We start from the raw sequence: 27485 nt of genomic DNA, 5'->3' as shown, positions 1-27485 counted from the left end.
CGTGAGCCCAGCTAACAACAACAATCGGTGTGAATGGCTGTGAGCTCAATCGACGTAGCCAATAGCTGGGCGAGGGGGAGGGATAAAAAGCCACATGCAGGAAGCAGCGCGCTGCTTTGTTTACACCAGAATGTGTTGACCAGACTCTAAGAGGTAAGATCTTCTATGTATGTACATGCCTCTGTTAGTTAAGTTAGTTGTTAGTTACTAGTTGAAACCAGTGTGTTCGTGTATTTAGACATTTCTTTATTATTACCCACGAGCAACTAACTGAAAGCACATTGTTCTGTCTGCAAGCTGAAGATTGTTAGCATGCTAGCATTGTAGCTCGGTATTCTGTCTATGTTGTAATGAATGAATGGTCTTTATTGTCATTGCTACAGTACAGGGACCAAACAACGACATGTAGGAGGGGTGGCTCCCCTGGTGTTAGGAAAGGAAAAAAAACACTTTAAAAAAAAAATCGCAAGAAGGGAAGGAGCTGGTTTACATAAATAAAGGCTATGTACACTATCCACTATACTATACTGTACAGATAGACGACTAGGGTTGTCATATTGCACAATAGTGTTATTGCACATTTATTTAAAGTGTCGCAGTTTGCAGGCTTGAAATGTACATATTTGTGCCTCAGCACTACACCTGATTTTTTCAGTCCAGCAGCTGCCATCAATCCGTCCAGACTGTCCAGGGCCCAGAACCTAGGTCTTTGCTGTGTTCAGGGCCTGGACGGCCCTGTGGTAGAAGCTGTTCTTCAGTCTGTTTGTCCTTGCGGCCAAGGTCCTGAACCGCCTTTTCGAGGGCAGCCTGGTAAAGTGTTCGTACCCAGGGTGGGTAGAGTCCCTGGAGATCTTGGAGGCCTTCCTGAGACAGCGTGTGTTGTACAGCTCTTCCAGAGAGGGGAGGGGGGCGCCGGTGATCTTCTGTGCTGTTCTCACGACTCTCTGTAGCGCATTTCTCTCTGCGGTTGTGCAGCTGGAGAACCAGTTGCAAATGCCGTAGGTTAGGATGCTCTCCACTGCGCCGCGGTAGAAGGTCACCAGTATCTCCTGCTTGCTGTGTTCCTTCCTGAGGACTCTCAGGGTGTATAGCCGCTGTTGTGCCTTCTTGATGGTGGCTTTTGTGTTGTCCTTCCAGGTCAGGTCATCCCGCATGTGCATCCCCAGGAATCGGAGGGTTGAGACTCTCTCCACGCTCTCTCCGTCGATGAGCAGGGGCTGGATCTCAGACTTTTTCCTCCTGAAGTCTACGATGATTTCCTGGGTCTTTGACTTGTTCAGCAGCAGGTTGTTAACCTTGCACAGCTTGCTCAGTTGCTCTACCTCATCCCTGTACGCCGCCTCGTCCCCCCCCGAGATGCATCCCACCACGGTGGTGTCGTCTGCAAACTTTACGATGGAGTTGCTGGGGTGGACGGGGGTGAAGTCGTAGGTGTAGAGGTTGTAGAGGATGGGGCTTAGCACGCAGCCCTAGGGGGACCCAGTGCTGAGTCTGAGGGCTGTGGAGGTGTGGGGGCCCACCCGCACCCTCTGGGGGCGGTCAGTCAGGAAGTCCTTGATCCATGCACATATAGAGTGTGATAGACCCAGGTCTAGTAGTTTGGTCTCTAGCCTGTCTGGAAGGATGGTGTTGAAGGCGGAGCTGAAGTCCACAAAGAGCAGTCTCGCGTAGCTGTTTCCCCTCTCCAGGTGGGATAGAGTGGCGTGGAGAGTCGTCGCGATGGCGTCCTCTGTGGACCTGTGGGCTCTGTAGGCGAACTGGTATGGATCCAGGTTGGGCGGGAGGCGTGTGAGTATGTGGGCCCGGACTAGTTTCTCGAAGCACTTCATGATGATTGGTGTGAGTGCCACCGGGCGGTAGTCGTTTAGGCAGCTCACCGTGCTTTTCTTCGGGACTGGGATGATAGTTGAGGTTTTCAGGCAGGGTGGGATGGTGGCCTGGGACAGGGACTGGTTGAAGATGTTGGTGAAAACCCCGGCCAGCTGGTCGGCGCAGTCCCTCAGCACCCGTCCCAGGACGCCATCCGGCCCCGAGGCTTTCCTGGGGTCCACCGCCTTCAGCACGCGTCTCACTTCATGCTCTGTGAGGGTGAGGCTGCTGAGAGCTGGAGAGAGTGGTGTTTGTGTTGTGGTTACCTCCGTTCGCCCCTCGTCGAACCGGGCGTAGAAGGTGTTCAGCTTTCCCGCCAGCAGGGGGTCGTCCTCTGCGGCTGTGAGCCTGTTGGCTCTGAAGTTTGTCATGTGCTGAACCCCCTGCCACATCCGCCTGGAGTCGTTGCTCAGGAAGCATTCCTCAATCTTCTCTCTGTGGTCTGCCTTGGCCGCTTTGATGCCGTGCTTTAGGTTAGCCCTGGTGGTGTGCTCTTCCCTGCGAAGAAGGCGTTGTCCCTCTCGTTGATCAGTTTTTGGACCTTCCCAGTCATCCATGGCTTCGTGTTGGGGTAGACCCGGACCCGTTTGTCCACGGTGACTGAGTTGGTGCAGTTCACTATGTGGTTCAGAACCGACGACGTGTACTGTTCCAGGTCCTCATGCTCATATTCCTGCCATGGGGTGTCATTTAGGCAGATCTGCAGTGGAGCGGACCCTTCTGGCCAGGTTCTGACAGTCTTAGTGGTGATGGGAGCACTTTTCCCCATGGTAGTGTATGCTGGGATCAGGAGGATTGACACATGGTCAGACATGCCGTTATGATGAATGAATGAATGAATGAATGAATGAATGGTCTTTATTGTCATTGATATAGTACAGGTACCAAACAACGAAATTTGGGAGGGGGGGCTCCCCTGGTGCTAGGAAAAAAAAAAGAAAAAAAAAAGGGAAAAGAGCTGGTTTACATAAAATAAAGGCTATGTACACTATCCACTATACTATACTATACAAATAAAACACTGTGCTGTACTCTATGCTATGCTATACCTATTCTAACATTTCCTATTCTCTGAACCTTATGTACCCTAGGGTTGTCATATTGCACATAGTGTTATTGCACATTCATTTAAAGTGTCGCAGTTTGCAGGTTTGAAATGTACACAGTTGTGTTTCAGTATTACACTTGATTTCAATCAATCTTGATTTCAATCTAGTAGCTTATCATATCGGAGGCCGGCTCTCACCCGTATCTGTCGTGTCTGGCGTAGACGTAGTTCTCCCTCTCCATAGGTTCCTTTCCCCTCTTTATGCGGGGGGTTCGCCGTCGCCGGGGACAGCTGCGCGAACGGACAGTACCTCCCGTTGACCACTCTGCCTAGGGGCCCGGGGTGCTTTCCCAGGTGCTGAACCCCCGGCTTATGTGTAGCAGTGAGAGGGATGTCACAATACACAGTCTTACCGTCACAACAATGATGTACCAGATAATCACTCTGAAGTTCCCAGTGAGTTATGCGGTGAGCACAGTGAAAGAAAATAGGAAGCACTTTTCTTTTTTGGAGAATAGGACACATCGTGAATAAAGAACCTTGTTTATTAATTTCCAGATTTCCAGTCTTCTACCCGGACACAAACATTCCAATAACTTAAATAACACTTTATAACACTAACACTTTATTATTAATAATTGTATTTTTTATTAATATTACAATTATTACAAATTAACAAAAAATGTCAGGTTGGAGAGGATTGGAAGGGCTAGAAGGGAGAGAGTGGGCTAGAGGGGGTGGAGACAGTTTGATAGATAGGCGGAAATTCATGTGATAAAGTGGTTGACGGTTGTTTATTTCTTTTCACGGTCGAGACCCATAACCGCCAGTTACACGCTTATACTATTACCGTCACAGACCCGCTGTAGTGTCTCAATAGGCCTCATTCATCAACCATGCATACACACAGCTTTGTTTGTAGATTTATATATATATTTTTACCGTAATAAGTAAATGCCTGCCTGGTGATTTCTGTTCTGCAAAATAAAGTGGGACCGAAATATCTCCTGATCCCCTCCTTCTCTCTGCTTCTCCCTCTCCCTCCTCGCCCTCCTTCTCTCTGCCTCTACATCCTCTCCTTCCTTCTCTTTGCCTCTACATCCTCCCTCCTTCTCTCTGCCTCTACATCCTCTCCTTCCTTCTCTCTGCCTCTACATCCTCCCTCCTTCTCTCTGCCTCTACATCCTCTCCTTCCTTCTCTCTGCCTCTACATCCTCTCCTTCCTTCTCTCTGCCTCTACATCCTCCCTCCTTCTCTCTGCCTCTACATCCTCCCTCCTTCTCTCTGCCTCTACATCCTCTCCTTCCTTCTCTCTGCCTCTACATCCTCCCTCCTTCTCTCTGCCTCTACATCCTCTCCTTCCTTCTCTCTGCCTCTACATCCTCTCTCTCCTTCTCTCTGCCTCTACATCCTTTCTCTCCTCTCTACCTCTAACATCCCTCTCTCCCTCCTCCACTCTGCCGCTACATCCACCTCCTTCTCTCCGACACCTAGCTCCCCGAAGTTGTCCCCTCTCCTAAGAGACCGAGTCGCAGGCGACAGCTTGTTTTCGCCGACCCTCACACGCAGATCTCCATGGAGGCAATGCAGTTGCAGATCAAGGACCCTCTTGCTGAGACCATGCCCCTGGTAAGACCACCCACCCTCCTACCAGGCACCAGAGGAATTCATTGAAGAATTGATTCTTCAAATCAGTCAAGTATCTTTGTCTGGGTATCTAAATAGATTTTTTTGTTTTGTTTTAAGGAAGTACTGTTCAGTAGGCTGGTCACAATAAAAAGCCACTCTAAAATGTGCCGTTTTATCACATAGCACAATGCCACAGCTGTCACAGGTTTTGAGGGAGCGTGCAATTGGCAGGAATGTCCACCAGGGCTGTTGCCCGTGAATTGAATGTTAATTTCTTTACCATAAGCCGTCTCCAAAGGTGTGTCCGAGAATTGGAATTGGAAACGACTTTGGAGATGGTTTATGGTAGAGAAATTAATTTTCAATTCACCGGCAACAGCTCTGGTGGACATTCCTGGAGTCAGCATGCCAAATGCACGCTCCCTCAAGACTGGCGACATCTGTGGCAGTGTGCTGTGTGATAAAGCTGCACATTATAGAGTGGCCGGATCTGGCCTGCGGGCCGCCTATTGGTGATCCGTGCTTGAGGAAGTGTAGTTGACCTCTTTGCCTAGTGTTGCTGTCTCTCTCTCCCAGTCCAAGGTGCTGATAGACCCCGCCTCCCGGTCCACGGTCGCCCCCGGAGAGCTCTTCAGCGCCCCCGCCTGCCGTGAGTATCTCATACCTCTGCTGAGAGAAACTTGGATGACAAGGTTCGACGTTTCAGCGTACCCAGAGGTAGACATAATGGCTCTTTCCCAGCGTATATATGCCACCGCAGATGATAATGATGATATATTGTGAGTTGGTGGACATCAGTGGTCTAGGGAGGAAGCATGCAGTTCAGTCCATGATGGATAGATGAACCCAGGAAGGGACGATTGGACGGATGGGTGGATGGGTGGATGGATGGATAGATGGATAGATAGACAACCCTTGTGGCGTTTTTAGAGAGAGCTATCACATACGTAGATGACTACGATTAAGATAAGATACGTTTGCTTATCTTCTCTTTGCCCCCACCCCCACCCCTCCTTACCCTCTTCCCTAACACAGCTCACCTCCACCCTGACCTCCTGTCACTATGGCAACAGTGTGCTGTCCTCAGGAAGAAGAGCAGCAGGGAGGGGGGAGAGAAGGGGGGAGACTCTGAGGTCGACGTAGACATGGGGGTGGAGAAGGACAGAGAGGAGGGGCTCTGGCGTGAGAGGGGTAAATTATTTATTTCTGTTGACTATGACCGCATTTGTTTTCATTACGACCATCAATCAATGAACATTAGTTTTTAGTAGGGATGTAACAATGCACTCAACTCACGATTCAATACGATTAACGATACTGGACTCACCCAAAAAAATATACAGAATGAGATTGCAGGATTAGGACTATTTCTCAGACAAAAACTACAAAATACGCTTATTTGCACCTCTTCATTGCCAACAAAATAAGGAGTTATTATACTGTATAGTTTGTTTTTGTTGGCATATGGGATGTGTTCAGCTAGGCTCAAATCATATTTTCCAAAAGTATTGCTGCTGATATGTAGTTCCTATCTATATCCATATCTATTTGCATGTTAAAATGCATTGCCATAGTTGACATTTTGATGATGACCTGCATGCATGCAGAATCACTTCTTCAACTGCATTCCCAATGTCAATGTAGCTAGCTAGTTTAGCTGTACACTTACAATAACACACCAACTAACACCGCACCGACAATGCACACTTCAACAACAGTATTGCAAGACGAGTGCATCGAGCTACAACGTTATTCCACCACTGTTCCCCACGTTGGTTTGTTTGTTGATATACGACCCATGATTCATCCAGATTATTGAGAGTATTTGCTGAGGTTGCATCCCTAATGTAAACTGGCAGGGAGACACAATCTGGGTGCATAAAATGAGAATGCAGCTTCACCAAACCTCTTCTTTTGTACATGTGGTACACAGAGAAAACCAGCGTCAGAAGACCTGAGAACTCTATTGGGCTGATATGCTAGCAGAAGACCTGAGAGCTCTATTGGGCTGATATGCTAGCAGAAGACCTGAGAGCTCTATTGGGCTGATATGCTAGCAGAAGACCTGAGAGCTCTATTGGGCTGATATGCTAGCAAAAGACCTGAGAGCTCTATTGGGCTGATATGCTAGCAAAAGACCTGAAAGCTCTATTGGGCTGATATGCTAGCAGAAGACCCGAGAGCTCTATTGGGCTGATATGCTAGCAGAAGACCTGAGAGCTCTATGGGGCTGATATGCTAGCAGAAGACCTGAGAGCTCTATTGGGCTGATATGCTAGCAGAAGACCTGAGAACTCTACTGGGCTGATATGCTAGCAGAAGACCTGGGAGCTCTATTGGGCTGATATGCTAGCAGAAGACCTGAGAGCTCTACTGGGCTGATATGCTAGCAGAAGACCTGAGAGCTCTATTGGGCTGATATGCTAGCAGAAGACCTGAGAGCTCTATTGGGCTGATATGCTAGCAGAAGACCTGAGAGCTCTATTGGGCTGATATGCTAGCAGAAGACCTGAGAGCTCTATTGGGCTGATATGCTAGCAGAAGACCTGAGAGCTCTATGGGGCTGATATGCTAGCAGAAGACCTGAGAGCTCTATTGGGCTGATATGCTAGCAGAAGACCTGAGAGCTCTATGGGGCTGATATGCTAGCAGAAGACCTGAGAGCTCTATTGGGCTGATATGCTAGCAGAAGACCTGAGAACTCTACTGGGCTGATATGCTAGCAGAAGACCTGGGAGCTCTATTGGGCTGATATGCTAGCAGAAGACCTGAGAGCTCTACTGGGCTGATATGCTAGCAGAAGACCTGAGAGCTCTATTGGGCTGATATGCTAGCAGAAGACCTGAGAGCTCTATTGGGCTGATATGCTAGCAGAAGACCTGAGAGCTCTATTGGGCTGATATGCTAGCAGAAGACCTGAGAGCTCTATTGGGCTGATATGCTAGAAGAAGACCTGAGAGCTCTATGGGGCTGATATGCTAGCAGAAGACCTGAGAGCTCTATTGGGCTGATATGCTAGCAGAAGACCTGAGAGCTCTATTGGGCTGATATGCTAGCAGAAGACCTGAGAGCTCTATTGGGCTGATATGCTAGCAACATACCTGAGAGCTCTATTGGGCTGATATGCTAGCGGAAGACATGAGAGCTCTACTGGGCTGATATGCTAGCAGAAGACCTGAGAGCTCTATTGGGCTGATATGCTAGCAGAAGACCTGAGAGCTCTATTGGGCTGATATGCTAGCACAAGACCTGAGAGCTCTATTGGGCTGATATGCTAACTAGCAGACAGAAGTGTCACTGAACCCAGGCAGGACAATAGAAGGCTGAATGTGTTTGATCTCAGCTGGTCAACTGGCCCAGGACCAAGCAGTGGGTCAGAACACTGTCACTAGCTATCAAGTAACTAAAGAAATCACTGATTTAAATGATTAAAAACACATTGTGTCAGTAGGCTAGACACAGACAGCTCCTGCATACTGCTAGTTGAGACTGTGTAGCAAGGGAATATGGATTCAAGTTTGACAGGGGTTTTATTTCCACTGAGATTATAATCGTCGGATTTGTCCTTCAACACTGGAAAGTGGAAAGTGGAAACAAATTGTCCTCAATGACATTTGAGAATGAAAACTATCTTTAATCTATGTCATGATGCTCTTGTGGGGGTTTTTGTCATCATAACCGAATATGTTTTTCTAAGATTCTATGATGAAGGACATTCACCATTGTCAGTTTTTTCGAGGTGGGAAATTAGTAGTTTAAGTGATTAAAACTGATAATTCTGTTAACAAATCGGTAACAGAATGACCAAATGATATGGTAATGGGATGACTCACTGAAATGTAATTGGCTACATTAACTTATAGTACAGGTCGTACAGAACCTAGAAGGGTTCTTCGACTGTCCCTGTGGGAGAAACTTCTCAAAGGGTTCTCCATGGTCCTAAGGGTTCTCAGGGTTCCAAAGAGGTTCTTCCACAGGGACAGCCGAAAAAACTGGGTGTCCTATAGCAGTAGTTACAGAACACTGCAACTAGTGTTGTTCCGATACCATTTTTTGATCCCGATACCGATACCTGACCGTGCAGTACTTGCCGATACCGAGTACCGATCCGATACCACGGCGTTTGAAAAAACAAAACAAAAAAACATGTTTTTTGAGCCGCATACTCACCTCGATGTAAAATTATTGCTAACACTTAGTCTGGCACTGCTCAAAACCTGAAGATGTTCCAGTTAAGCAGCATACTCTCAATTGCTTCTGCAATTGCTTCACCAGTGTGGGACCCCTTGAACTCGTTTGCATGCAGCACAACGCTTTCCCGGTTGTATGATTCGGAGTCCACCCAGTGAGCAGTTAAACTAAGCAGGGACAGTGGGGAGACGTCGCTGGTCCAAATATCCGTAGTGAAGCTGATGGCCTGCACCTTTCCTAGCTTATCTGAAACATGCTCAGTCACCTTCTTATTGAGGGCAGGGACGGCCGTCTCCGTGATGTATTTGCGACCTGGTATTTTGTATTTAGGTACAGCGTGAGCCATAAAAAGGCGGAATCCCACATTGTCAACAAAGGAGAGGGGCAGGTCACAGAGCACAATCATTTCAGACATTTTCTCAGTCATCTTTCTTGCCATTTCACTCGTCGCATCCCACTGGTCCTTTTTATGGAATGAGCTACTCAGCGTTTGTTGTTTTGGTCCATCCGTTCTCTTGCTTGCTGTCGCAGCTGCAGTAGATGACAGAAACTCTTCGTGCTCTTTAATATGTTTTGCCTTTAAATGCTTAATTAAGTTGCTAGTATTGAAACTGGCAGCTTTAGTGCCACCCCTCGACACATTGAGACCGCAAATTGTGCATTTAGCCGTTGTACACACCGGACTATCCACCTTGAAATATCTCCATGCGTGTTTGTTTTTCCGTGATAGTGAAAAGCTGCCACGCCATTGGTTGAGAGCAGCTGCTCTGGGCCAATAGCGTTCCAGCAGAGGGGCATGTCTGGGCATGTCTGTGTTAGGAAGGCTGTGTCAGGCTTCGTGCTGCGCAACGTGCTGCGTTTGAACAAGAGTTTGGTATCGGGTGTTATTATTTGTTAGTACTCGTCGATACCGATACCAGCATTTTTGTGCGTATCGGTGGCCATGCCGATACTAGTATCGGTATCGGAACAACACTAACTGCAACACCATGCTCACCAAGCACTGCATCAACACCCTCATCTCATAGCCAGCAAATCACACAGCTATGGAGCTATAGGCCTAGAACTTCCGTTGAGAATGATGACATACATGTTGCACACTTATGCAAAAATGACATCAAGGGATTTTTATCTTCATGGTGAAAGAGCATACTGTATTGTGCAGAGGCACAGAGCAGGTTGGGTGTCTGTATGAGACATAGGCCATTTTGCAAATGTTGTAAAAGTTTGTGGTGCGACGGATTATTGCATCACAATGGGACAATTGGGAAAACTTCAACTGGTCTATCTAAATTAATTGAGTCACTCATAACGGGGAGAGAGACTGGAGCATACATTTTTGACTGTCTCCTTTTTTGAAAGAAGTTAAAGGCTGAATGTCTGACCCAAAAGGTCTGATACAGTACCTACGGTACATGAAGGGTTTATGATGTACAACATTATCATTTCATTTTCATATCATATATTTCAAATACATACTGGCACATCATTCACTACTACGTGGCACAGCTGTCATTAGAAATGTCTCGCCTTTTCGCTAATTGCATGACGACATCAATGACCTATTTTAAAACATATTTTTAACTCCAAAACAATGTGTGACTTTGCAAGGCAGGATAGGGTGAAACAGAAAAGGAATCAGAGACATGTAAACATATTTTGTTTCTTGACTGTGTGTTTCTATGACGTGCTGAAGGTTGAAGGCTATCGTAAATCTTTGAACAAGTAACGTTATTTATACTTATACTATATATATTATATTCGTTTACTATATATTACTATATATATTATATTAGTTTACTCATCTACGATATCGTTTTTGGCTGCACGGGGTTGCCAGATTTCTAATCTAGCATGACTGAATGACCAGCCAAATTATACACATGTTGTATAGACACTGTCCACTGAAAACCGGACATCTGGCAACCCAACATTTATATTTACTCTACTGTACGTAGGCTACGTGTATGTAAAAATGGATGACGAAAAGCTGATAACGTTTATTCAGTGCCATAGGGAGCTATGGTTTTGTTCATATCGGATTTCTCTGTTGGACGGCGAGAGGACTAGTTGTCAAGATGGGGGGAGGTGAACTAGTAAGTATTAGCAAGGAATGCTAGCTAGCGCATCGACAACATGCGTTTGTTTGTACTTTTACTAGTGTAGCTAAACTATTCTGTAACTATTCTGACAACACTGATGTGTGTATTCAGTCGGACGTTGTAGCTCCGTGCGATTGAGAATCGGTTTACAAATGCTAGCCAGCCAGCTAATGAAGCTAATCGACATCATGCGTTTGTTTATACTGACTAGTAGCTTATGGTTTGGTTATGCTGTGGCTCGATATGAGCATGCCTTTTTTGTACACTGTTTGTAATGGTAATTAGGGAAACCAAGTCTAACTTATTGAACTATGCCGTCCTCCGAATCTATGTCCGCCTGATCATCGCCCATATTAATAAAGTGGCTTTTATAATACACCTTTCTGGCTGTGTGTTTTGTGCGCTCCCTCTCCTGACATTTTACCAATACCCCTAAATCAGGGGACCCACATATTTTATCACAATATGTCCAGTTGTATCTTGTAGAAATTGTGGAAGCAAGGCAAGCAATATTGGTAGAGCATATTGTAATCAGCCTGCCTAGTCCGACTACGTAACAATTGAGAATGGAATGTTGAGGTGCAACAGAAATTGCATCGCACGCCGTGTGCATTGGGATGCGATTTTTTATGATTTTCTCATAGACTTCAATGGTGTGAGTTGAAAATTGAATTTTGCGGCGCAACAAAAATCGCATCGCACGCCGTGTGCGTTGCAATGGAATGTTGTCGCGCAACAGAAATCGCACGCTGTGTGCATTGGCCTTTACAATCAATACATTTGACTAAGGATGTGAATCATCAATTCACCAGTTCTAGCAGGAAGAGTAATCCAGCTCAGGCCAGGGGCCACTGGCAGTCGTCGTGAATTATTATTATTATTATTGCTATTTAATTTTTTTATTTAACACTGGAGAGACTACAAGGGGGGCAGTAGAAGTCTTAGGAGGCCAGTATAAGGGGAAAGCGGGTGTCTCAGGAGACGCAGTGCTGGGGGGTGGTAGTGTCTCAGGAGGAACAGTTAAGGTGTAGCCTGAAGAGCCTACTTGTAGTTTATTATTAATTGTTGTGTTGCCAAAAGTATACTAGGCTATTGTATTGTTGTAATGAAGAAAAATATACTGCAAACCATAAACCACAAAAATAATGTAATACATTTTAATCAATGTACAAACAAATGTATTTTTCTCTTGTTTTGTGTTTTTTTTTTCTCAATTCCCTTTACATTATTACCTTAATGATAGCTATTGTATATTCCTACCTTTGTTTCCCTGTTTTATTTCCCCTACATCATCATGTACACCAATGACAGGAGGCCTCAATGATGCGTCTCTGTAGGGAAGCATGTAGTCATTCTGTTACCATCATTCTGTTACAGGATGTAAATCCACTTCACTCATTGTAACAACCAGAAGAGAGTTTCAAACTGAACATGTCATGATACCTAACACCCCACTCTTTCTGCAGGCATATTTACATTTTAATTTGGGGCAGATATTTTAGTTTTAGGGAAACGTGGTTACATAAAAAAGCTTTCTATGCTAGCGTATGGAGCAGTGGAAGGAAAGCCTAGTAACCTGGAGCTGGCATATAAGTAGCCTATATTGTTATTATGCTATTACTATTGCTAGAAAACACTCTTAAGGCATTTATGATATATATTGTACACACATCAGTTTTTTTTATGACTGTTTTGAAATGGACACTGTTGCTATTTTCAAATGCCATGGTATATGGTATTAGCGCCCAACCCTCATGTCAAATTTTGCAGAAAAAGCAATAAAAGATCTGTAATGATGGCAAAAACATTAAGGTCATGTTCTCACGTGAAAGTCTGAATCAGGACCCGGAGCAAGTGGATGAGTTAGCAACATTGTTGCATAAATTATTTCTCTGATTTGCGTTCTCACAGCCCTTTATGTAAACGAAGTAACATACGCAATCGAAGCAACAGACGTGGTAGTTGATTGGTCAGAAAAATTTAAAATTGCCCGTTCATCCCTCTCTTATCTCTGCCTCGGGCAGCGTTCTCACCAAAAGCGAAGTGAAGCAAAGTGATGGATGTGTCGTTTCTAACCGAAGCGAAACCACCCTTTTCAAGCATGGTTCTTTGCTGCGGGAGCGACTTCGAATGCGCGTTCTCACAGCTCCAAACGACGCAGAGCAAAGCGAACTTTATCCTAAACTCCGTTTCAAGTGAAGCAAATGTTCTAGTGAGAACACCCCCTTAGATGACCCTATGTTAATTATCTAACACATTGGGGGTGCATGACAGAAGCCGCCCGGGGCGGCTGTGGCTCAGGAGGTAGAGCCGTCGTCTAATGATCGCAAGATCGGCAGATTGGCGGTTCGAGCCCCGGCTGGCCACATGTCGAAGTGTCCTTGGGCAAGACACTGAACCCCTAAATTGCTCCCAGTGAGCGGGCCGGCGCCTTGCATGGCAGCTTGCCGCCATTGGTGTGTGAATGGGTGAATAAGAGGCCGTTGTAAAGCGCTTTGGAATAAGGCGCTATATAAGTCACTCCATTTACCATCGAGGCTTGATATCCCCAAAAGAGGACCACTTGTGTGTTCACCCTATCCTGCTGAGGAGCTTGTTGGTTTTGTTCCCCTTGTGGCCATTTAAAGCCATTCATGCACCCCCATCATCTCAGGTTGTCTGCAGTGTATTGCTAGGCCTAGGCTATATGGAGTAATCATGCTAAGCTCTTTATAATCACACTCAGAACATCATTCATCTGATTTAGGCTCAGGATTATGCTACATTCCCCTCTTAAGTGTCTTAAGTATCTTATGAGTCCTATTGCAGTGCAGTACTATAGTGTGTTGTAGATGGTGTGAGGTATCCAGTTGCGTAGACCTAGTTAGTTGATTGTGAGGTTTGATCTATATACTGTATATAGAGACCATGTAGGCCCTACCTGCTGTTTTCATATCTAGTTTGTGCAACACAGAGCTCTTGGGCGGCTGTGGCGCAGGAGATAGATGATCTACCTCTAATGATCGCAAGATCGGCAGATCGGCGGTTCGAGCCCCGGCTGGCCACATGTCGAAGTGTCCTCGGGCAAGACACTGAACTCCAAATTGCTCCCAGTGAGCGGGCCAGCGCCTTGCATGGTAGCTTGCCTACCTTGCCATTGGTGTGTGAATGTGTGTGTGAACGGGTGAATGAGAGGCCGTCGTAAAGTGCTTTAGATAAAGGACGCTATGTAAGTATATCTCTATAAGCCAGTCTATATAAGTGCAGTCCATTTAGTCGGTGCAATACATAGCTCTTAGCAAACTCTCACTCTCTCTGTAGTCTGAACAGACGTTCATGTGCGCTTTGCACTCCTGTTGACTCTTTGCTCAGAGTGCTCAGGCTCGTCCTGATGAATCCAACAACGCTGTCGAGTTACAGGCTTAATTTCCATTTCCCTTCCCTTCAATGCCTTAGAGAGGTCAACCTGTCGTTTTCCATTAGAGGATAATGGTTTATTATTGCAGGAAAGGGGAAGTGTGCGTACCTCCCTTGTTTATGATTAAGTTATTATCATAGATCCTGTCCTTCCTGATATGTCACGCTGCTCCCAGTCTAACTCTGAGATGACCCTGGCTGTCCCCTTGTTCGCTTTGCCCTGATCAGAAATGTTCCACGTTATTACTGTGGTGCTGCTTATTTCGGGCTTTGCAATCGCACACACTGTGTGTGAGCTGTTTAGTACTGAAGTCATCATGGCTAGGTTAGCTCTAACAACTGTGGAGCTGTTTAGGACTTAAGTCATCATGGCGTTAGCTAACAACTGTGGAGCTGTTTAGGACTGAAGTCATCATGGCTAGGTTAGCTCTAACAACTGTGGAGCTGTTTAGGACTGAAGTCATCATGGCTAGGTTAGCTCTAACAACTGTGGAGCTGTTTAGGACTGAAGTCATCATGGCTAGGTTAGCTCTAACAACTGTGGAGCTGTTTAGGACTGAAGTCATCATGGCTAGGTTAGCTCTAACAACTGTGGAGCTGTTTAGGACTGAAGTCATCATGGCGTTAGCTCTAACAACTGTCTTGGTGAGAGTCGTTGTCTGCAGAGTTTGGCCTTCCATCCTCCCTCCTCTCTAATGGTTTGGTTGGGAGTCCACTGTGAATTTCCCAGCAGTCCTCCTGTGGTACTAAATGTGGGATGTGGGATAATTGAGTTCTTAAGAAGCTCAGACACACATTGCTATCTCCCTCTCTCTCTCTCTCTCTCTCTCTCTCTCTCTCTCTCTCTCTCTCTCTCTCTCTCTCTCTCTCTCTCTCTCTCTCTCTCTCTCTCTCTCTCTCTCTCTCTCTCTCTCTCTCTCTCTATCAAGTGTATGTAATGTCTCATAATGGTCTGGGATTAGGGGGAGGGTGGGGGTGTATATCCTAACAATGGCCAGTGCACACTGGCCTTGTCTGAGCTATCATCCTTTTTGCTGATCGAGGCATTTGAACCACTTTGCTCTCGTGTAAATCTTTTAGCATGAGCAGAATGAAAATTATGTTGAGGACGTAGGTTGGGTGAAGCTTGACGTCTCATCATACGCAGGAAGCCTGATGTGATTCTAACATCAGGAAGTGGCATAGCCCTCTTGCTAAATCAGCAGCAATGTGGTCAAAACAGGAAGTGGTAGGCCTAGTTAGTCAACCTTTCTTTGCAAAAGAGTAGTAGTACGGTAAGTAACACGTAGGCTAACAACACAGAGACATGTTACAGCTGCAGTATCCACAACATATAAGGGCCGGCTGTGTCTCAGGAGGTAGAGCCGCCATCTAATGATCACAAGGTTGGCAGATCAGCGGTTCGAGCCCTGGCTGGCCACATGTCGAAGTGTCCTTGGGCAAGACACTGAACCCCAAATTGCTCTCAGTGAGCCGGCCGGCCGGCGCCTTGCATGGCAGCTTGCTGCCATTGGTGTGTGAATGTGTGTGTGAATGGGTGAATGAGAAGCCGTTATAAAGGCGCTATATAGGTCAGTCCAATTAGGTTAAAAGGTCAAGTGTAAGCTGTAACATGACACTGTCTAAAATGTCATTATGGCTGTGTGTGCCTGAAAGGCCTATGCTGTCTTAGGCCTGGTATCATCATGAATAATACAATTGTTTTCATTTTATTTACACCAATTATGTCTGTCGTTATATAATATAAAATTTGGAGCTCTTTAAAAAAAACATTTTGATATTCTCATGATTCTTAAGTGCTGACTAAACACAACCAGTGCATTGATCAGCATGATATTGATCTAATTCAATGATTTTAAACGGAAAACACTCTAACGTCAAACAATGGACGTTCTGGAGTTGTTGGTAAGTTTTGAGGGGTCGGGAGGTTGTAGTATTAAAAGAAAGTTTAAGGTCATGTTCTCACATGAAAGTCCGAATCAGGACCCGGAGCAAGTAGATGAGTTTGCAACATTGTTGCATAAATTATTTCTCTGATTTGCGTTCTCACAGCCCTTTATGTAAACGAAGTAACATACGCAATCGAAGCAACAGATGTGGTAGTTGATTAGTCAGAACATTTTAAAATTGCCCGTTCGTCCCGCTCTTATCCAGATCAACACGCATGCGCTGTTGTTTTCCTATGGACAGCCTCGATGCGTCGTTTCTAACCGGAGCGAAACCACCCTTTTGAAGCGGAGCATCCGTCGGCTGTTTGCTCCGGGAGCGACTTCGAATACGCGTTCTCACAGCTCCAAACGACGCAGAGCAAAGCGAATTTTATCCTAAACTCCGATTCCAAGTGAAGCAAATGTTCTAGTGAGAACACACCCTTAAAGTGTTGCGCTTGGAGGAGGTGTCTGGAGCTCTCCCTGTATCTGACCTAGTTCACTCTGTGACTGGATCTTTCACCCCCCCAGGCCCTGAGCAGTCACACACAGCCCTGTGTCAGTAATATAGGACAGTGAAACATTTTCTTCTTCTTTTGGCTCTATACTCCAAAACGTTGTATTTTAAATAGTTATAGTTACTATGAGGTTAAAATGTAGATTCCCAACTTGCATTTGATGGTATTTGTGTAGGCCTACATATTGGTTTAATTATTTTTAAATAAAAAACATGTTTTATACATTGCAGCGTTCTTCCCAAATAATATAAGAATGGCACTTTACCACATGACCCATTTGGCTACTACACTGAACAGAAATATAAATGCAACACTTTTGGGTTTTTTGCTCCAATTTTTCACAAGTTGAAATCAAAGACCTAAGACTTTTTCTACACACATAATAAACGAAAAAAAGTCCACTCTAAAATATGCCGTTTTTGTGAACACAATTTGAGAGAAATAGGCCTTTTGTGTACATAGAAAAAATCGTAGGTCTTTTCAACTCATGAAAAGTGTTTCATTTATATTTTGTTCAGTGTAGACTGTTATTTAATCATAGAGTTACTATCCTTGATTCAACAGGTATTGGTCTGGTCTTTAACATGACTTGACTTGGATCTCAATTTGGTTGTTAAGTCGTGACGTGTTTCTGGGTCCAACATTTAATTATATTTGTATAGCGCTTTTCCGTGGCTCAAAGACGCTGACAATATGGGAAAAACGGGAAAGTGCTGTGTCCCTTGTTGTATGAATAGATCCCAGTCAAAAAAACCGATTGAGTTGTCATTCTACCTCTTTAGTACTCTGGTGTGGGGAATTTTTGCGTGACGTCAGACTTAACAACCGATTATGCTCCTAAACCTGTCCTCGTTCCTGTGTCAGACATCCATCTGTGACAGAATGTTAGGGACACACAACGGTTGGATGACTGTTATGTTTGGTTACTCACCGAATGCATCACATTGCAATATTTTGGCTCGACTAGCGAGTGTGTCATTGATTTTCAACGACGCTGACATTTATTTTCTTATTTTTCAGAATAAAGGTTTGAACATTTTGGTCGGTCGCCGACTTTCTTCCTGCTTTCACCAGCTGCTGTCACACATACAGAACCCAGCAGAGAACAGTGTGCAGTTGCTCTACTTTTGTCATCGTCATCGTCGCTTATCCTAAAATAACTCCATACTGCTGACATCGCCCCTCCTCCTCTACCTACCTGCTAGAGAGGTTATGTTACATTGCCGTTGTAGTGGTGTCGGGAGCGGATGTATCGGAGTACGAGTACACGAGCGCAGCGTTGGGTACGAGTGCTGGTATCAGTATCGGAGCATCCCTACTCCCCATGTTGACAGACAGCAATAACAGAGTTACTCCAAAGGCAAACACAAAGTCTAGAATCAATACTAGACATGGACAGCTCTCTTATGCTGCACACATGATGTGATGGAACACATCTGACTCACCAGAAACACCCGTCAAGCCAATTGTCCCGGTAACTTTGATCCCCTGAATTAGGGGGACTATGTATAAAAAGTGTTGTCATTTCGAAAACGGTGAAACCAATGTTGTACACAAATACCCTCGAATAAAAGCTGAGCATCTCTACTTTAACGTCATAGTTAACCTAATTGTTTCACTGAAATGCTCCACTGTCCCGTTACTTACTCACGGCACTGTGTATGTATACGCCACTCACACCAAACCAGCGCACGCAACATGTTCACATGATGAACTACAGTAGCCGGGTTTGTTAGGAGGGTTAAATAAATTCTGTCCATTCTGAACAAATAGCCTAGCCACAATTAGGCTACGTCATGTATATCCTCACCAGGTATTGGTCTGGTCTTTAACATAAATCGACTTGGATCTTGATACGCTCCTAAAGCTGTCCTCATCACTGTGTCAGACGTTCATCTGTGACAGGATGTGGCGGGGACAACGGTTGGATGACTGTTATATTGCCGGTGGAAGACTGTTGGGTGGGACTCAAAGAGTGCGTACGGCTTAATTATTCACTGTGCAAGAGCAGTGAATAATTTAGCAGCCCGGTCTAGTCTTAGGCTACATCATCTTTGGCTTGTATAGCTTTTCCCAATTATTACCAATGAGATGATTTCAGATGCTGTCCCCAAATTCCTCACACAAATGTCTGATATCTCTAGCCTATATCATGTGTGTGTTTGATCGTGTGTTTGTGTGTGTGCGGACACACACGTGTACTGTATGCTTATGTGTGTGTGCCTCTGTGTGGCTAGAGGAAAGCTAACAAGGAAACGAATTACCATAACTCGGAGGCTCAGGTGACATGGCTCAGATACAGTTTCACCTGTTCTTCTAGAGACTCATTTTTCTATTGAGCTTCCAGGTGTTGTGTGTGTGTGTGTGTGTGTGTGTGTGTGTGTGTGTGTGTCTGTGTGTCTGTGTGTCTGTGTGTCTGTGTGTGTGTGTGTGTGTGTGTGTGTGTCTGTGTGTCTGTGTGTGTGTGTGTGTCAGTGTGTGTGTGTCAGTGTGTCTGTGTGTCTGTGTGTGTGTGTGTGTGTGTGTAGCCAAACAGCCTGGTTGATATAACTGCACTGATAATCATGTGTCTGGTAAACTTAGGCCTAAGTTTGTGCATGCCAATCGATGGCATGTATAGTTATTCTTCTAACTGATTTGAAGTGAGCTGAATGTGGACTCCCTTCAACATGAATGAATGAATGAATGAATGAATGGTCTTTATTGTCATTGATATAGTACAGGTACCAAACAACGAAATTTGGGAGGGGGGGCTCCCCTGGTGCTAGGAAAGAAGAAAAAAACAAAAAAAACAAGAAGGGAAAGGAGCTGGTTTACATAAATAAAGGCTATGTACACTATCCACTATACTATACTGTACAGATAAAACACTGTGCTGTACTCTATGCTATGCTATACCTATTCTAACATTTCCTATTTCTCTGCAACCTTATGTACCCTAGGGTTGTCATATTGCACATAGTGTTATTGCACATTCATTTAACGTGTCGCAGTTTGCAGGCTTGAAATGTACACATTTGTGCCTCAGCACTACACCTGATTTTTCAATCCAGCAGCTGCCATCAATCCGTCCAGACTGTCCAGGGCCCAGAACCTAGGTCTTTGCTGTGTTCAGGGCCTGGATGGCCCTGGGGTAGAAGCTGAGCTTCAGTCTGTTTGTCCTTGCGGCCATGGTCCTGTACCGCCTCTTCGAGGGCAGCCGGGCAAAGTGTTCGTACCCAGGGTGGGATGGGTCTCTGGAGATCTTGGAGGCCTTCCTGAGGCAGCGTGTGTTGTACAGCTCTTCCAGAGAGGGGAGGGGGGCGCCGGTGATCTTCTGGGCTGTTCTCACGACTCTCTGTAGCGCATTTCTCTCTGCGGCTGTGCAGCTGGAGAACCAGTTGCAGATGCAGTAGGTGAGGATGCTCTTCACTGCGCAGCGGTAGAAGGCCACCAGTATCTCCTGCTTGTTGTGGTCCTTCCTGAGGACTCTCAGGAAGAAGAGCCGCTGTTGTGCCTTCTTGATGATGGCTGCTGTGTTGTTCTTCCAGGACAGGTCATCCTGTATGTGCACCCCCAGGAATCGGAGGGTTGAGACTAGGGCTGCACGATTAATCGATTTTAAATCGAAATCGCGATTTGAAATGATGCGATTAGCTAATCGCAAAGCCTGCGATTTGCCTGCGATTTGGGATACGTCATACAGCGCGTCGGATTCAACGTCAATGAACGTCAACGTCAATGTCAATGAACGTCAATGTCAATGAACGTCAACGTCAAAGAACGTCAACGTCAATGAACGTCAATGTCAATGAACGCACACGCACAACAACAACATCGCACGTGAAACGCCCACGTTTCGGTAGCTAGCAACATTCATGGTGGATAAATGGCTTCAGCAGAACCAGAAGCAACGTTGGACGATTTAGTCCCGAAGAAAAACAGCACTTCTGTTGTAAGTATTTTGGGTTTAGGACGACTGATGTGCAACAAAAGCAGGTGTTGCGCACGACCTGTCGTGGAACAGTCGCTACATCCAGAGGCAACGCCACAAACCTGTATCAGCACTTGAAAACGTACCACAGGCAGCTCTATGACGAGTGTACAGTCAGAAACGGAGAGTTAAGTGAAAGTCCCGTAGCCCAGTCTAACGTTAAGCAAACAAGAGTTTTAGAGTCGTTTGTGGCTGTTACGCCGTATGAAAAGGGTTTAAAAAACTCATCCAAACGCTGGATAAAAGATAATGTGATTCCATCCCGCACGTACTTTAATCATGCGGCCATCCCAGAAATGTACGCTGAATGTAGGAAGATACTTGAGACGGAGCTGAAAAATGTGGAGTACTATGCAACAACCGATCTGTCGGGCAGGACGACCGAGCCGTATCTCAGTCTCACCGTGCACTTCATACATTACGACGACGAGTTGAAGAGTTGCCGGCAAACGGTATACTTTCCTGCTTTATCTATTTAAATGTTTACAGAAAGGACCTATTCTTTTTTACTGGACATTTTTATTATCACTTGATTGCAGTATGTGCAATATTTAGATGCTGCTCCTTTGCCATAATTAAATAACCTTGTTTGTAGAAAGGTCCTATTTTATTTTCATATTGGATTATTTATTTATTTTTTACACTTGTTGAGAGAAACAAAATGGCAGCTGTTTAAAAAACCCATACATACATATGTTGTTCCAATTCATATCTTTTAAGTTCTCATCCTTGCATTAGAATTAGAGCAGTTAACAGGTTGATGGTATCATGTGGTAATGCTCTCTGAAATTAGCCCATGATAGAAGGTGATAGACAGATTCATCCAATCACCTGCCAAGTATTTTTGAAAGTACCTGCCCTTTTCCAAACAGCTTCCAATGAAGCTTTCCTAGATGGTTGTGTGAAACAAACCATCTGAGTCAGGTTAGTAATGCTCCATCACATGTTTCAATCTGAAGCTTGACTTTAAAGCAACCCAACTTTAAAGCAACCGAATGTAAGTTTAGTTCTTTCACTCGTAGCTCGGGCTGTGGGGATGCTAGAGGAGGGAGCCAATTCTCCTCAGTCCCCTGAAGACGTACAAACAAACTGCACGTTGATACGACCTTCCTAGCCGGAGATATGGCCACACTTTACAAAAACGTCTGTTGGGTGGCTTTAGAAATAAATAATCGCAAATTAAATCGCAATCGCAATATCTGTCCAAATAATCGCAATTCGATTTTTTCCCCCAAATCGTGCAGCCCTAGTTGAGACTCTCTCCACGCTCTCCCCGTCGATGAGCAGGGGCTGGACCTCAGATTTTTTCCTCCTGAAGTCCACGATGATTTCCTGGGTCTTTGACTGGTTCAGCAGCAGGTTGTTAACCTTGCACAGCTTGCTCAGCTGCTCTACCTCATCCCTGTACATCAGGGGGGGGTTGGCGTGAACAGGCCATGGATGATAGTATGAGATGGATGTGAATGAGTATGAGAGGTTTCTGCCTGTGTCTGTGAAAAAGCTGTTTCCCAACCCCAGGGGAGCAGAGCCCTGCACAGAAAGGGCGGAAATCGAGCCAGGAAACAGTCCTCCTAACACACACACACACATACACACATCGCTCACACACCGCTCACACACCGCAAGAGAACCCCCACACACTCTAAAGAATACACTTTCAGACCTTCGTAGTCGAACACCCGTTGCGCTAGTGCAAGCAGGGTTGTTTTGCAGACACAGAGCCCAACCGACACATGATGACGTAGCCTTGCTTGAACATATCGACTCCCAGATCTAATACTTATCGTGGGGTTTTTATTTCTATAAGCTCAGTGAGCTCTCCTAGTCTTGCAGTGGGCGGGGGAACCTGGGTTCATTAACCAGGAGTAGAACTGCTCGCTGCTTGCTCTCTCGCTCCTCTCCTCCTCTCCTCCTCTCCTCCTCTCCTCCTCCTCCTCCTCTCCTCTCCTCCTCCTCCTCCTCCTCTCCTCCTCTCCTCCTCCTCCTCTTTGGAGTCCTGGTGACACTCTGCTGTCCTTGTCCTAGATCTGCTGTGGTGACACATTACTCAGCACGTGTCCCAGTCTGAAAAGAAAGTTGGATATCTGGATCTTCTCTGATACAGTACAGTGTCACTGGGGCGGCTGTGGTTCAGGAGGTAGAACCGGCATCTAATCATCGCAAGGTTGGCAGATCGGCGGTTCGAGCCCCGGCTGGCCACATGTCGAGGTGTCCTTGGGCAAGACACTGAACCCCAAAATTGCACCCAGTGAGCGGGCCGGAGCCTTGCATGGTAGCTTGGCCGCCATTGGTGTGTGAATGTGTGTGTGTGAATGGGTGAATGAGAGGCCGTTGTAAAGCGCTTTGGATAAAGGCGCTATATAAGTGCTGTCCACTCCAAGGAGGCCACACCCCCCGGAGGGGACAATGGTATAAATCTCTCATAATGTCACCAATTTTGTTTTTCAATACAGGTCCATCTCTGTTACTATCAGAATCCATACAAAGGTTGTGCTGAAGGATTTTGTTGAGTGGCATCAGATGTTGCGTTTGGTGTAGATCTTGGATCACCTGGGTGCTTTTTAAAAGTAGTTCTCGATAATCGGACACAGCCAGAACGCATGAGACACCGTGGGTGTCTGCTAGGCAAAATGGACACATAGGCAATTCAAGGCGATTCAAGTCCCTTTTCAAAACAGCCTTCTATTTGTATAATGGAATCTGTGTAGAGTCTATTGAATCCGATTAAAATGTTTTGCATTGTGTAATGTTCTGTGAATGTTGGTGAATATTTGTCTAATTTTATCTTGGTCTGTGTCAAAATCATTGGTCTATTTTGTCTAGGGAGGATAGTGTGTCACTGACTTCTGATAGTTTTTGGGATAATATTTATATTTCTCAAATATGTATTGTCTATTAGAAATGGGCTTAGCTCTGAAACAGAGCGTAAATTACCTTTTAGTAGTTTCTTTATTTGAAAATATTATCCTTTGTTGTACAGTTGTATATTATATGTTAGCTACTGTAGGTGGACAGAGTTGGCTAGCTCTCTCCTAACTAAGTCCAGGTATTTTCATTCGCTGGCAGTAAAAAGTTCAACACAGCAACTTTTGGGCATTTTAATTAGGAACATAATGGTAGGTTATCACATGTTGAAAAACAGACAGTTTCAGTTCAAGCCTTATGTCCCTCTGGGAATGTTGGGCGCGGGGGGGAGGGGTGCATGGTTGTGACAAAAGAACTGCCTGAATGTACCGACCGTATGTGTTGTGTGTTTCTAATTGAGTTAACCCCTTTATCTCTCTTGGGGGGTGCCAGGCGAGGGCTCAACCCACCCCACAGAGTGAAGTCCATCTCCATGACAACCTTCACGCTACAGGAAATCGAATTCCTACAGAAACATGGAAATGAGGTAGGCATAGCCACACTCCCACCTCTCTAGATGGACCTGCCTGGTCTCTGTTCACCCTTTTCACACATACCTTCTTGTCAGTCCAAGGAGTGCTGAATCCTTGCCTTGACACATTCTTAGTTCTAAACTATCCTATATGCCTATGCTACCAGTACTGTTCTAAACTATCCTATATGCCTATGCTATCAGTACTGTTCTAAACTATCCTATATGCCTATGCTATCAGTACTGTTCTAAACTATCCTATATGCCTATGCTATCAGTACTGTTCTAAACTATCCTATATGCCCATGCTATCAGTACTGTTCTAAACTATCCTATATGCCTATGCTATCAGTACTGTTCTAAACTATCCTATATGCCCATGCTATCAGTACTGTTCTAAACTATCCTATATGTCTATGCTATCAGTACTGTTCTAAACTATCCTATATGCCTATGCTATCAGTACTGTTCTAAACTATCCTATATGCCCATGCTATCAGTACTGTTCTAAACTATCCTATATGCCTATGCACAGCCTCACCTTGTCCCTTTCTTTAGCATTCCTCGGTTTTCTTAATCCTTTAAAGCAGGGGTCGGCAATTAGGTTTGGCCTCGGGCCAAATTTTTTTTGAGCCACTAGATGGCGGGCCAGAACATAATCAAAGGCTAATTTAAGTAATTGATTGTTAAAAAATGTGACACGTTCTAATGCTTTGACTTTTCTTTCGAAAAATGTACACATCGCTAGTCAACTAACACAGCTTGTTTTGTGAGCCTGCTAACAATGTAAAGTAGTGTTCTAGTTAACTAGGTAGCAGTCCAATCCATTACGTTGCAGTATTAGGCTTGACTAGCAAGTTTGTGTTGTGATTCTCAACAACGTTGAAACGTAGTTTCACCCTTTTCCATAGTTTTGAATAATAAATATGTGGACTGACGATGTATCGCAGCCTAACTTATTCTAATAATTATTTAACATCGTTTTATTCTGAATTATTCCCCCCTCCTCCCAGACAAGGTCACATTATTTATTATTGGATTGGTTGTTTGCGTGCCGGGTGAAGTTAGCTAAACAGTTAACCTGCTAGCAAGAGAAACATCATGTCACTCTCCAAAGGTCTAAAGAGGAAAGTTGACGGTGGAAACAGGGCATTTAAAGAGGAATGGACAGCGAACTATACGTTCATCCTACCTGGTTTCATCAATGCAGAGCCGTTGTGAGACTCACATCTTCCGTGCTCACGATGTTCCCTTTCTATACAAGTCGTCCTTTTCGTCAATGAATGTGATAAAGACGCACGAGAGGAATCGATTGATGCATAAAAATAAAAATAAACTGCCTGCGGATTAAAGTGACGTCAATATCACCAGATATCAAGCAAATAGTGACCGATGGGAGATGCCACTTTTCACATTAAGTGAGTACCAAGCCTGTCGTTATTGTATTTAATAACCTAATTGTATTTTGTATATTTTGAATGAATGGCTCATTGTACTTATTATCCCTAATAGCGCGTTTGCTCTGTCGTTTCAGGAGCATAGGCCTACCACCACTTTGCGCTGATTTTGTTGTCAATGTTTTTCACAAAATTAAACAGAATTTGCTTTGTTACTGTTCATATGTGTGTTGCAGTCACATACGTAAACATTACGTTTGAATGATTTAATGAGCTGATGTTATTTTTTTCAAACCACACACCGCATGTTGGCTATTTCAGCACCACGCCTTGTCCACCTACTTATGATTCACTATGAGGGGTTCAGCGTCAGTGCGCTTCGGTGCACCCCGCTTCCTGATTGTCTGTCCCTGTGTCATTCACTCTCAACATGGATACAAGTACAATACGCATTATTCAGGTGGAGGTAGATTCTCTATTCGGACATTATAGGCGCGGTGTTGGACTGTCGGTCCGATATTGTAAAAAAAATAAAAAAAATAAAATAAATATTTAATATAAGTGGATTCTCAAAATAATCTGCTGGGCCAAATATTATTGGTGACGGGCCAGCAATGGCCCACGGGCCGCCTATTGCCGACCCCTGCTTTAAAGGATTCATGTGTTTGCTGAGAATGGTGTGGTGCCATGAGGCAGAGATGAGCTAACCGTTCCAGCTCTCATGCCTTTCACATGGGAATGTTATTTATTTAGTTCTCTCTGGCACACACACACACACACACACACACACACACACACACATATATATACACACACACACACACACACACACACACACACACACTTGATTCTGCCAAATTGTATTTTGAATGTCAGTTAATGTGCAACTAGAAATCTATGTGGTACAAATCCAAGGGATTTGTTGATGCTGTTTGGTATGTGTGTGTCAGAGGGCACTGCAGTTCTACTGCATCTCTGCTGCATGTCTGCTGCATTTCTACTGTATGTTTGCTGTATTACATACACCGCTTACCAGCAATAACTTGGAGTATACTAGAGTGTTAATCCTTGATGATACTGCACTTTTTGTTGGGTGTATTCATGTCGGCCATGAAGGCATTAGTGGTTGAAGAGACAGTTCAGTGTCTGTGTTTCCCTATGTCTTTTTAGCACTGAGGTGTAGCTGCTCCCAATCTCAGAAGTCCAAAGAAACCCTGGAATGTTCCAGAAAGTGCCACATTCTAATGCTCTCCTGGCCTCTAGGTGTTGAAGTCTTTCATGTTTAGTTTTTTTTCACTTTAAAGTTAATAATAATAATAATAATTCATTGTGTTTATATGGCACTTTTCCGGGGCTCAAAGACGCTGACAATATGGGGGAAACTGAAAACACAGAAACAACAAGCAACAGATAACATGAGCACATAGAACACAGAGTTAACGAACAGGCACAGGGAACAATTAACACAGCAATGTCCAGGGGGGGAGGGGGTGGCAGGGTTAGGGGAGATGGTTAGGGGTAGGGAAGTTGAATGACATCATCAAATTGACCTGTCTCTTATTCCTTTGTCCCGTCCCCTGTCTCTTATAGGTGTGCAAACAGATATGGCTGGGACTGTACGACGATAGAACCGCCTCTATACCCGACTTTAAAGAACCACAGAAAGTGAAAGAGTTCCTTCAAGAGAAATACGAGAAGAAGAGATGGTAAGTGACTGCACTCAGGTGACTGGAATAAGAATTCTCCATGCTTGTCCAGTAATAGCTTCTGTAATGTTCTCTCCCTCCCTCTCTTTTCCTGAGAATACTTTAACAGCTCACTGCAGTCCAACCCTCAAGCGAGACACTTTGCATCACTACAACACTCACATGTAGACTACGGATGCAAATTAGCTCACAGCTAAATCCAGCATATTTACTGTCACCATACTTTGTATAAGTGACTGTTCATTATGTGCACTATCCTGACTAAATAAAGATCTCTCTGTCTCTCTCTCTCTCTCTGTCTCTCTCTCTCTCTCTCTCTCTGTCTCTGTCTCTTTCTCTGTGTCTCTCTCTC

The 27485-nt window shown here is 44.9% G+C and overlaps 1 protein-coding gene across 1 annotated transcript in view; it reads left to right on the top strand.

Annotated features, from left to right (window-relative positions):
• Positions 1 to 3340: 3340 nt before the first annotated feature.
• The window catches only part of LOC308172457 (arf-GAP domain and FG repeat-containing protein 1-like), a gene marked incomplete at its 5' end in the record, with an annotated part of 36224 nt that continues 12079 nt past the window's right edge, over positions 3341 to 27485 (top strand). Inside the window, 7 exons of the mRNA XM_080547361.1 lie at positions 3341 to 3373; positions 4439 to 4546; positions 5123 to 5195; positions 5582 to 5728; positions 22680 to 22689; positions 23952 to 24045; positions 27018 to 27133. Coding sequence (XP_080403487.1) covers positions 3341 to 3373; positions 4439 to 4546; positions 5123 to 5195; positions 5582 to 5728; positions 22680 to 22689; positions 23952 to 24045; positions 27018 to 27133 — 581 coding nt within the window. The remainder of the gene's footprint in view (positions 3374 to 4438; positions 4547 to 5122; positions 5196 to 5581; positions 5729 to 22679; positions 22690 to 23951; positions 24046 to 27017; positions 27134 to 27485) is intronic.

Source organism: Nansenia antarctica, assembly GCF_963989245.1.
Source record: "Nansenia antarctica genome assembly, chromosome: 17".
Lineage (NCBI taxonomy): Eukaryota > Metazoa > Chordata > Actinopteri > Argentiniformes > Microstomatidae > Nansenia > Nansenia antarctica.
Note: the sequence above shows the minus strand (reverse complement) of the source record. Positions and strands in the feature narration are given on the sequence as shown.